The sequence below is a fragment of the Lemur catta genome, chromosome 1 (assembly GCF_020740605.2).
Source record: "Lemur catta isolate mLemCat1 chromosome 1, mLemCat1.pri, whole genome shotgun sequence".
NCBI classification, from domain to species: domain Eukaryota; kingdom Metazoa; phylum Chordata; class Mammalia; order Primates; family Lemuridae; genus Lemur; species Lemur catta.
This window is the reverse complement of record NC_059128.1, coordinates 60,715,647-60,727,985: the sequence shown is the minus strand read 5'-3', so window position 1 is coordinate 60,727,985 and position 12,339 is coordinate 60,715,647. Positions and strand designations below refer to the sequence as shown.

General features: G+C 36.7%; 1 protein-coding gene across 7 annotated transcripts in view; it reads right to left on the bottom strand.

Moving 5' to 3' along the window:
• Positions 1 to 2,446: 2,446 nt before the first annotated feature.
• The window catches only part of PRKD1 (protein kinase D1), a 768,557-nt gene continuing 758,664 nt past the window's right edge, over positions 2,447 to 12,339 (bottom strand). For all 7 annotated transcript variants that reach the window (XM_045569394.1, XM_045569403.1, XM_045569402.1 and 4 more), the window contains 2 exons: positions 4,258 to 4,343; positions 2,447 to 3,428 (listed from right to left, as the gene is read on the bottom strand). In XM_045569394.1, coding sequence (XP_045425350.1) covers positions 3,210 to 3,428; positions 4,258 to 4,343 — 305 coding nt within the window. In that variant the 3' untranslated portion in view covers positions 2,447 to 3,209. The remainder of the gene's footprint in view (positions 3,429 to 4,257; positions 4,344 to 12,339) is intronic.

Here is a 12,339-nt window from a genome sequence, read left to right as displayed (position 1 = left end):
GATTCCTGCTACTTACATCTATATGTATACCTCTTCAGCTACCTTCCTATTTCCTACTGCTTCAGTCCAGGCCCTCATCATATGTGTTATTGCAGTAGTTTGCTAGTCTGTTGGCTCCGTACCTTGCCTTGGCTTTAATCCATTCTCTGTGTTGCTGGTAGAGTGAACTTGTGGATGTTGTTTACTCTTCAGCTTAAAAAGTTCGATTGGTTTCCTGAGATTTACAAGAGAATAAATTCCAAATCCCTAGAGTAATATATTAATACAAGGGCCTCGAGACCTAGACCATTACCCATCTCGGCAGGATGTACTTTCTGAGTTCTCTTTCTTACCTTTATTCTTCTGCCATAAAGAACTACTTTTTATCTTTATAACAGTGCTCTTTTGATCTTTATTTCTTTGTTCATGTTGCTTTCCTTTACTTTTAGCCAGTTGTATACCTACTAGTGTTTCAAGCTCTGCTCAACATCACCATATTGCTTTCCTTTCTGCATTATTGAGCTGACTGTTCTAGGTGATGTCTCATATATTTATATATTATTTTCTAAAAGCACCACCAACTTATTATGCTTATTCATTTCTATCTAATAGACACTATGCTCTTTTAGGCAGGGACCGTTCCTTATTTACTTCTTTTTTTTTGTATTCATCACCTTGGGCATTTATCATTTGTGTTAGGAACATCCCATTCTATTATTTTAGTTATTTTAAAGTATACCCTAACTTATTGTTGATTATAGTCACTTTGTTGTGTTATCAAATATTATTCATTATATCTAACTATATTTTTATGCCCATTGATCATCTCCACTTTGTACCCCCATCCCCACTACCATTCCCAGCCCCTGGTAACCATCATTCTACTCTCTGTCTCCATGAGATCAACTGTTTTTAATATTTAGTTCCCATATGAGTGAGAACATGTGAGATTTGTCTTTCTCTGCTTATGCACATTTTAAAATCGGAGTCTAGCAGAGAGCTATGTAGAACAGAAGTTCAATAATCCTTTGCTGCATGAATAATTGATTTTTGTGTGGTTTTATAATGTACAGTAACTTACATTAGGTTCCTCTTCCTAATCATTAAGAACTTTAGGATCTTTTATAACATATGGATATTATCATAGTTTCTTATCCGATAATCCTTTTAGGATTCCATAACAAGTTAAAAAAATTATTGATTATATTTTTTATTGCAGTTGATAAAAAGTAGGCATGTAAATTTAATATAAATTTATTGTAATTTAAATTATGATCCTCTGATTTATATTATATACATACTAAGAGAGAAAAGCTTAATATACTCTCACTTTTTTTCCACCTTTCTGAAATTGCTTACTTAGTCTTTTCTCATAGAAAAGGTGCCAGTTATATTCCTGCATTGGCAACAGAATCATTGTCCTACTGATTAACATATTCTACTCTGTCAATTTGATGATATGCATCTGTTTGCTTGTGTAAGAATATTCACTTGGGCACACACATCACACATACACACACACCCCCTAGCCATAGAAACAAAAAATAGATTGAGGAACTTTTAAATTTTCAGATGTATTTGTTTAAAATTCAGTAGTAACACAAAACAGAGACTGCCATTGGAAAGATCCACTATTCTCCCTCCATCCCTCCAAGTGGAAAGAGAGACCACAGTCTTAAAATACTTACCTAACATATTCAAGTGTCTCACAACACTTATAACATTCTTTCAAACATTAATTACAATTTTTTTCTGTTACATAGTATACCACTGCCATCCTGCTACAAAGGAAAACTGCCCACATTACTCCTTCCATACGCCTAAAATCTGTTAAGTCCAATGTTAGCTTTCTCTTCTCCAGGTTGTAGAAGCTCACTTAAGGTAACTTCTTTTTAGGGATTATTTTCTAGTGTTTTTTAAACATAATTTTCAATTTGAAATGTTTATGGGTACATAATACTTGAAATAACTAAAATAGTGGGATTGGAATGTTCCTAACACAAAGAAATGATAAATGCCTGAGGTGATGGATATGCTGATTTGACTAATTCACCTTGTATCTTCCAGTCTTTATGTGTTTTTGTAGATCACCTCAGAACCATCTTGTTTGGGTAATATGAAAAGAATCTAGAACCAGAATTCTAATAAATTCCTGGCTAATATTGACTAAATCAGGAAGCTACATTGAGATCACTATTTGCAATATTCCCACTTATGCCTCCAAGTATCCTGTTTGGCTTTGGTCACTTTTCCCCTTGGAAGCCTTCTTTTCTATTAAACTAGATGACATGAAGACATAAAGCCTTCACTACACTTCTACAAACTTCTACCACTTCAGGGTAGATAAGGCTAAATTCTAGACCATGGGACTTTTTTCTTCTTTCTGAGCAGATATCTCTGCTTCTCATTGGCCTGAAAACACTAGTGTGGACTATACATGAAAATAATTCAATCAGATAGACACATATCTTGACAAGAATATTTATTTGTTTTTATCGAAAAATACACAAAAGCCAAAGGTTGCTTAGCTGCTGATTTTCCATAGTACAACAGGGCATTGTAAGAAAGTGGGAAATATAGCTGTTATAAATGGCAGTGTACATTTCTAAGGCATTTAGGCTTAAGAGTGGTAAGCCCTGCACACTTGGGTGCATTGACTCGAGTTTAAATATACTGAGGCACACCAGGCAGGCGAAAGATGTGGACTATATGGAAAAACTCTTTCATGCATTTGTGTTGTAGGATTTCATTCCCTGCCCCCTCATCATTTGTTTCCATCCACGTGAGTTTTGGAGTTGTTCACAGAACACTGGTAATAATCTACTCCTCAAGAGTCTGTTTATAATAACAACACCAATTGGATACATGGAACAGAACTGCTTCATGGATAGATTCTGTCTCTTACCAAACTGAGGCTCCAGTAAGAAAAACACTGATTTTCAAAGGCACAGTGGAGATAGGTTTAATGCATTAAATATAACATGAATCATTCACAATAACAAGTTTAGTGTTTCAGGGAACTTTTGTTAATACAACACAGTTGGTCACACAAAATACAAATGCTTCTGTTGATTTGTCTTGGCAACTCAGATACATCAACAGTGCTAACAGTTTAACAGCTTTGTTCTCATCTGACAGAAAATAATGGCAGTTCTGCAAGGCAAATGTTAAACCTGACCGTATGTATTTATTAATTCCACAGTGTTTTGACAGATTATAGGAGACGGAACTCAGAGGATGCTGACACGCTCACTGAGGGCTCTCATCTCTGTTTCTTCGGTCTCAGGACTGTCACTGTGGCTCGCACTTGGATTGATCAGGTGTGCGGGGTACTGCAGCCCCTGCTTGCCCGCATACTGCTCCCACCTCAAGTCATCGCTTTCATGGGTGATGTAGCGTTCCCCAATTTTGCATTCCAGCTCTCGTAAATCTAACCACGTTTGATAGTCCTGAAGAAGAAATTCCAAACCATTACCGTAGAGATCATTACCAATCAACATGTTATTTCATATGTTGTCTGTGAGTCACCCGTTCTCCTTCCACTCTAACAGTGCTGCATCGTTTATCACGCAAACTCAAGCCACGGCACCAGCACCAGAGCCATCCTATCTGCCTGACCTTTGCAAATACATACTGTTTATGTGATACCATGGATCAAAGTGTGGGCAATTAATGCTTGCATTCAAGCAGTTGGGAACATTGGTTTTCCTTTGAAAATTAATGCCTACAAATAATCTTTCAGCATTTCAGAGTATTATTTTTCTAAACTTTTAATTCAATGTGAAAATAATAAATATTTAAGAGAACACAAGCACATGAACATACTTTATAGATGCCATGCATTTGTTCCACACATAATATCCTAGGATTTAAAAATGTAGCTTCCAAATGAGTGTAGTGCATGACCAGATGGGCATCTACTTAGACATTTATCAGGATTACACATACAGATACTTTTGAAATCTGGTTCTCTGAGTTCTGTTATGATCCCTGGTGTATTTACTTATTTTTGGTATTGTTTTTTGGTTTTGGTATCTATGTGTTTATGTGTGTCTCCCCTGTCAAATTTTCCTGGTAGAGAGAGAGAGAGAGAGAGAGAGAGAGGTTTAGAAACACTAAACTGTTATTAAATGCTAGGAAGTTGCATGCATTTCAGCAAATTGATATTAGAATAATTACACTTTTAAAAATATGACAGAAGATTTCTACATATAATATCAAAATTCTAAAAATATTTAGAAGTTCATCCAACTGACAAAAAAAAAGATTGATTTTTACCTGTAGCCAAGGGTGACTCAAAGTCTTATCAACACTATAGCGCTTTCTCATTTTTACTTGCAGCAAATTATTGATAAGATCGATGGCTGAAAAAAATTTTAACTGTTAGTAAAATTAGATGACAAATCTGCAACATATGCATAATTCATTTACAATTTATTTCACATGGTTAAATGCAGCATAGTGACAAGGCACTAGAACCTGTAAAAAATTCTCTTTTGATAATTCTAAAACCTTAGCTTTCATTTTATTTCAGATGCTAATTAAAGTAATTGTGCAGGAAGAAATATTAGACTCTATTGTGAATATGATGTGGTCTCCTCACAATAGGTCTACTCTTCATTGGTCTACTCTTTAAGACATTTTTTTTAGTATAGGAATTTTATTTATATGTATCATTTATATAATACCTAAATTAATGGTAGGATAAAACTAATATTACAGAGAAAGCATTTGCTAATTTTGTTATAAAATGTGTTTAATGTTTGAATGCACATAATGTGATTCATAGTATTGAATTAAGTGACAGACATCTCCACATCATATTTATATGAAAAAACTACAGTATAACATGGGTCATGTCTCATGATAAACTTGGAGCCTAAAAAACCAAGGGACCAAGAGGAAAACACTTTTATCTCTTTCACTTTGCTTTTGATTTTAAAAATAATCAATGTATTGGAACTATATCAGCCTTCATTGAATTCCTAGGGGAAAACAGGAAAGAAATCTGTCTAACAGGAATTATTTTCTGAGGGAAAACATAGAATCATAGTCCATCGAGCCTAGCACTATGCCTCCAACTGGGGCTCCTATGAGAGTAATTTAGGGAGAAAAAGTAATCTTTTAGTTATCTTATCTACAAATCATCCTAGTTACTCATAGTACCATGTGATGAAGTTCTCACTCTCCTTTTCTGGAAATTATATATTCAGTCTACATGATTAATAGTTCATTATTTATTGAAGTCATTATACTTCCCACTCATTCTTGTAATAACTTCCATAATCCATTTTTTGTTTTAGCATTTTCTCCCCAAAAAGAGCTTAGTGAAATCTGTCAACCTAGCAGAAGAATTTAATTTCAGAAAGTTAATTCTCACCCTTAACCTTCCCTGGGCATTATGTCTGAGAGATGGCTCTTTCTACCAAAAATCTTTATCAAATAGGTAGCTGATCAAAAAATGAGAATTAACTCCCATCCTTCCCAACCACCACATCCCAAATCAGGCAGCTTTGACTCCATCGTTTGGTCTGCATCAACCTCTATGGACCTGCAGATACAGACTGCCACATGAGTCCAGAGGAACAAAGACTGCTTCCTTCAATCAGAATAAATCAGAATCCTTCTCATTATCGGGCAAAGAGAAGCTATTTCTACAGTCTTTTGTTGATTGAGAATTGTATATCTCTGGTGCTAATATTCCAAGTATTCGCCTGCACTGAAGGGCTATAGAATCAAACAATGCAGAATTCTTTGATTGGAGAAATTAAATGCAACAGCACACATTTAAATGTTGTCTATGCCTATACACTCTTGCCTTAGCTAGAATACCTGTGGAAACACAGCACTTAGTACAATTTCAAATTCCAAGTATGTGTTCTCAGAGAGCTTTTGAAAGAATAGTTCTCTCAGTGAACTGTGTATTGGGCATGTGCTTTAAAATATCCATTCACATGATTTACTCACTGGTGAGTAAAGTGCACCTTCCATTCTTGCCGCTGTGAAGTTGCACAGCAAAAATGGAGGATGAGGAGTGAAGAGAGAGCTTATGCGCTACTACAAGCACGCTGCAGCATTACGCGTCCCCAGACACTGCAGGGAATAAATATATGTTATTAATTCACTCATTCTGCTTTGAATTCTGTAATTAGGAAACTAGGAGTACAGTAACTCAACAAAAGGTCTGGTTTATGCCCAAATGGGCCCCAACCGCACTGCCTAATGGGGAGGGAAGTACTGCCAGAGGGGAAACTAGAAGCGTCTGAAGGGAATGGAATATGTGAAGATGAAAAAATTGTTCTCCTGAATGAAGCATACAATCATAAGTCTGGCTATGCCACAGGACTCCAGTGACCTGAATAAGCACAGCCAGGCAAAAATGCACCTCCGAAAGGAAACAGTTTAGGATATAAGGAGAGGATTAGAGGGGATGTGTGTGTGTGTAAACAAGAAAAGGGGGGCAAGGGGGAGGGAGAGAGAGAAAATATGTTTTGGGGCTCTTGGCAGCAGAAAGCAGAAATAATTAACTATTAAATGTTGGAAACTATATTTAAATGTTGGGACCATGGTATTACTGAGAAAATAGGTCCATCATTAGTACTTGAGAGCTCCATTCTACTTGTCACTTTTCTGGAGCTCTTAAAACATCCTTTTTTATTAATCAAGTCTCATACAATCCATGACTTGGAATGGTTTAGTCACTAAACCCATTTCTTAAGAACTTCAAGAGGTCTTTTTTTTTCAACATTCTCTTGACTGACCATGTCTAAAATTGCTATAATACTCACGTAATAAAATTTCCTCACATGTATCATGTATGTATAGATCATTCATTTATCTGTTCATTTGCCAAATCTTTCCTAAGTAATTACTATGGGCAATTATTTAGGGAATAGGAAGTTAATAATACAACACTGGCCCTGAAAAACTCCCAATCTAGTTGCAAAGGCAAAACTTGCACATGCCTGCTGCCCCGCCCCTCACATTACATAGTGACAAAAGGCACCATTCTGAATCTTTGACTTCTAATTAATATTCTACTCAAAGAAAAAAGTGTTTTCTTTTTACAATTTACTGTCATTAGTCCTGTTTCTGTTCTAGATGCAATGGAGAACTTGACTCTATTCTACATTACAGTTCTTTACGTCTTCAGATGCAGTGATTCCCCTTAACTTCACTTTCTGCAGACCCTTCAGCTGTCTTTCAGACTCCTCAGTTGTCCTATACACCCTGGTTTTAAGGTTCACTAGCTTTTTCTGCAATGTCCCTCTTAAAATTCAGTGATTATTATTGATCAGAATTTTCCTCATTATTAACTACCAATTTGATTTATACACACAGATATTACTCATATAGCCTAGAATTGGGGGGGGTTTCATTCTTTTTTAAATATTTTACATTCATATTCTTACTTAGTCCTGATAACAACCCTATGAAAGTCATTCTTTTAATCCTCATTTTAGTTAGAAGGAAAAATTAAAGCTTCAAAAGGCCATGTAACTTGGTCAAACTCAGCTCCTAAGCAATAGAGCTGAGGTTGAAACCCAGGGAACCAGGATTCAAAGCCTGTGCTCTTAACACCTTGACTGCCTCACTAGAAAAAAATTTTTTTTCCTTGGGGCCATGGCGTTTTATTATGAAATAGAATAAAAACTTTGAAAAGATGTAGTGCTTGTTTTTCTCTTCTTGTGATACTTCACTTAGTAGGATGGGCTCCAACTCCATCCAGGATAATACAAGAGGTGCTAGTTCACCATTGTTTTTTGTGGCTAAGCAGTACTCCATGGTATATATATATACCACATTTTATTAATCCACTCATGTATTGCTGGGCACTTGGGTTATTTCCACACCTTTGCAATTGTGAATTGTGCTGCTATAAACATTTGCGTGCAGATGTCTTTTTTATAGAATGCTTTTTTTTCTCCAGGTAGATGCAGGTGGGAGGGGAGAAGAGGATGGTTATATTCACACCTAATGGATGCAGTGCACACTGTCTGGTGGATGGGCACGCTTGTAGCTCTAACTTGGGCAGGGCAAAGGCAATAAATGTAACCTAAACATTTGTACCCTCGTAATATTCTGAAATGAAAAAAATTAAAAAAAACTTTGAAAATAAAACATTCCTTTCTAATTTAATGATAAGTTTACTTTTTGTTTTTTTCTGTGTGTGAGTTACATGCAGCTTGAAAAATAGTTCATGTGGCTTCCAAGATGAAGAGACATGTGAGTTACATGTGCTTCATGAGGCCCCGGTCTCAAAAATAGCATGAGTTAAATACAACTCACATGGCAATTAATGTATTAAACACTCAGGCAGATGGCAGCCATATTATGTCATTAACTCATTATGATCAACAGATAAAAATGTTAATAATTAAATAATTTTTTCTAGTCATGAACATTAACTTCTTAGTAATGTTTCCACCACACTTTTGTGTACTTGAATGCAAAGTGTGTGTGTGTGTGTGTGTGTGCACATGTGTGTATCTTTGTGACTACAGCTTCACATTTCAGCACTGAAAGACTATTCTGAATGTGAGATGATTCCCTCCTATCAGAGGGGTTAATTTTTCTAGATTTCTGCCATGTCCACACTGAATAACCCAATCTGTCACATATTAATCAAATTATGAGAAGCTTTTTTCAGGACAATGCTCAATTGTAGAGCTTACTGACTCTATCATAGATCATGTTCCCAACTGCCAAGCCTATTAATTATTCTTTAAGAAAGCCTTATTATAAACAAGTAATGTTTCCTCTTAGGAGTATTTCCATCCAGTCCACATTTTATCATCTTCTCCAAAGACTATTACAGAAGATTTTTTTTCAAATGCTTTATTAAGACACATCAGTCGTTGGTATTACTCATTCTACCAATTTGGCAATCCTACTTGAAAAGAAAGTGCAGTTATTCTGGAATAATATATACTAAGTAAACTCATATTTACTAATTACAATGGCTCTAAGTGCACATCTGTGAACTTCAATATGCAGTATGTCCAAATCTGAACATTTACCCATCTTGTAGCTGCCACTGAGTGCCCAACTGTGATACTTCCATTTCCCCCTAGGTACCAGCTCCCAGCAGAGATGGCTACATGGGCTACGTCTAATTCATCAAGCTTAGAGGATGCAAGACAAGGGGAAGGGGGATCCAGTAAGGAGCAGTTAAGACTAGAAATACTGGAACAGCCACAGCAATCCCAGAAGAGAGCCAACAACCAGAAAAAGAGTTCAAATGGGGTCTCAACTCTAGTTCCAAAACTAAAATCGGAATTCAGAATTCTGATCTAAAGAGAATGTGGTAGGGCATGACTTAGGAACTGGGGGGGGGAATGACAATGCGGAGACTGATACAAAATTGGGCCATTGTGTGAATTCCTCTCAAGAATAAGGCAAAGGAGAAAGGGAACATGGTCTGGCTGTGGGAAACAGGAAGGAAAGAAGAGGACTGCAGCAGAACAGGATGCTAGTGCCCAAAGAGGGAAGGGTAGAGGAATACAGAAACTCCAGGTCACCTGACGCTCTACAAGGATCTAGGCCCATGAGGACTCCCTGGCCACATGAGAAAGGGATATTTGGGAAAGTAAAGAATGCCTTAGAAATTCTTGGTACCCTACACCTTTCATAAAAATAGTAAAAAGACTACATCCAAATACCTAGATTTTTTGCAGTAAGGCATATTGCAACATAGTGCAGGTCTTTCAACAGTTTGGGGTAATAATCAGATGCTATTTAAACAGGAGGGGCTGAGAAAGGTCCAAAGCAGTGCAGGAAATAAGAATCCCCTATTATTTCAGGTTACCCTTTTGGTTTCACACCCTCCTCCCCTTATTCTCTCAGTTAGAAGACTTTTTTCCTCCTTCTGTCCCCGAAGACACAGGAGCAAAATAGGCAAAGGCTAGTTCCTCCTTCTTTTTGCAGTAAATATGACACCACTTTTTTTAAAAGAGTGGTTATGTATGGTTATTTTCTGATTGGACCTGCCCATTTATTCTGGGAGTCAGTCTTTCTAATATTATTCTCAGAATTTTGTTCTCTTTATTCATTCCTAAACTCAATACTTTCCTTCCATCTTTTCAATAAACTGTCCTAAATCCAAGCTCTCTTAAACAGCCACATCAGGGCAATGTAAGAAGCTCTTCCTTCTTTCTTACTGGAAAGTTTTAAACAGTTACATAGTGCGTATTTTCATTTTAAATTTTTCCTCTCATGAGCAAAGAATTTTGTGCTTTCTAAAATGTCTCTAGCCAAGGATTCACACCGTTTCCTATAAATTAAAAAGAAACAATAAAAAAAGAAAATCTTTTTGAAGTCTAATGTTTCTTCTTTTTGGCAACGATAAATTCTTGGCTAACACAGTAAAATGTTCCCCCTTACTTCTTGTACAGCGATTTTTCTCCTTGCTCCATCAGTTGAGACTAAAATGTCAGGAAAGCAAAGAGAAAATTTTATCAAACATACTTTTTTTTTTTTAGCAGAATGGGCCCTCCAGCAGATGTTAGTATAGCTGAAGTTCTGTGTAGCTTATTTGCTAGTTGCACAAGGATACCTGAACAAAGACAAAATTAAATGGTATATGCAGGTGCTGAGGGCTTTATGATTTGATATGAAAAGAAATATTCCATCAGAGCATAACTATATAGATTCCCTTCTCTTCTGGCATCAAAATACAGAATTATCTTTCAAATGGTACAAACTGTATTGCAGTTATCCTCTATTTCAAAGCAAACGCCAGTGTATGGACACAACAGATGATGTGTATGTGGAAGGTACATTTGCGTATGCCATTGCTGTGGCGGAACTGAAGGGTACCCAAAGCTTGGAGGAAATCCTACAAAAAGATTGTAACTGGACATATTCGAATTCTTAATAGGCCTCCCAGGGCACACTTCTCAGTCACATTTCATTTCCCATCTTTTCTTATTTATTATCTCAGTACATGCCTGTCTCTCCCCACCCTTTCTATTACATTTTAGCCTCTTGAAGGTGACACAGGCTGGGTATTCATTTTTGCACATAAGTTTCATAAGTCTTTAAAATAAAACATCTAAATTTTAATGCATTAGAAAAATGCTTGCTAAGTAGCATTTGGTAGATTGAATACATTAATTAGAAATTTAAATGGCCATTTTCTCAGCTCGAAGTTTTAATACCCATATTGTGTGCATATGGTTTGTATATTTTGACTAAAAATATTTCTGGGTGGCAGGGCATCACAACTGTACAAAATGTAACAGATCACAGGATCGCTGACTTCTAGTCGAAAATCAGAATGATGCTGAGAATAACTGCAATACAGATCATGTTGAGTTTACAATGTTTATTTTACAAAAGGGAATTTACCTGCGAAACCTCAGGGCTGGTCTCTTTTGTCCAGACACAGCACTTTTTGTTTTATTCTCTCCTGTCTTCTCTCCACCTCAAATTATTCAGGTATGTATTTTCAAATTAGAAACCAGATCAGAACTATCATTCTGGTGATGGAGTCATCACCAATCAAATCAACCTTCAAGCTCCTTGCCCTCAAGCAAGTGCTTTCTCTTTTTTTCCCGTTGAGTTCTGCCTCACCGCCTGTCGCAGTATACTGCTTAGTTCTTCTCTCCCTTTGCTTTGCTTCATGCTGATGGTAAGTTGTGTGTTTATTTTAAAAATCGTTTTGCAACCCTTCACATTCCAGCTCTCAACCCAGCATGCTGTTGCTCGGCAACACTAACTGGGACGCTCCTCTCAGGGGCTGAAACCAGAAGCTGCCAGCAGCAAACAAGGCCGCTGGAAATCATCACCTCGCTGGTCCCTGAGTCAATTACCGGAATCCAATGAAGTGCAAGACCTTTAGAGACTCAGGTTGATGTCTTTCCTTTTCTAGTTCTTTCCTCTGTAGAAAGTTATTCTATCCAGCAATGGTTACCCCTTTGCCTTACTCAATTTCATTTCTTCCTGAAGACTAGCAATGCAGTCTTGGAAATCATGAAATTGTTTAAACACAAGCATACAGCAGCCCCCAAACTGATGCCCAACTGTTTCAAAATTTAAAGTAAAAATCAAAATATATTTGTATTATTCTGATGATGCTTCGGGTAGACTTTTTTTTTTTTTTTCATTTTCACTGCACATTAAAATCCTTTGGGGAGTTTTGTTTTGAAACACTGATACTCAAACCAAAGGTCAAGTGAAAATCTTTAGGGGAGAAGCTGCCAGGTACCAGGACGTGTATAAATGCCTCAAGTGTCTCTAATATGTGCCGCTAGAGTTGAGCAGGACTTTGCTAAGTAGTGTTTCTTAGACTTTTACATACATATGAAAAATAGTTAAGGATCTTACACTGAAGATTCTGATTCAGCAGGTCTGAGGTGA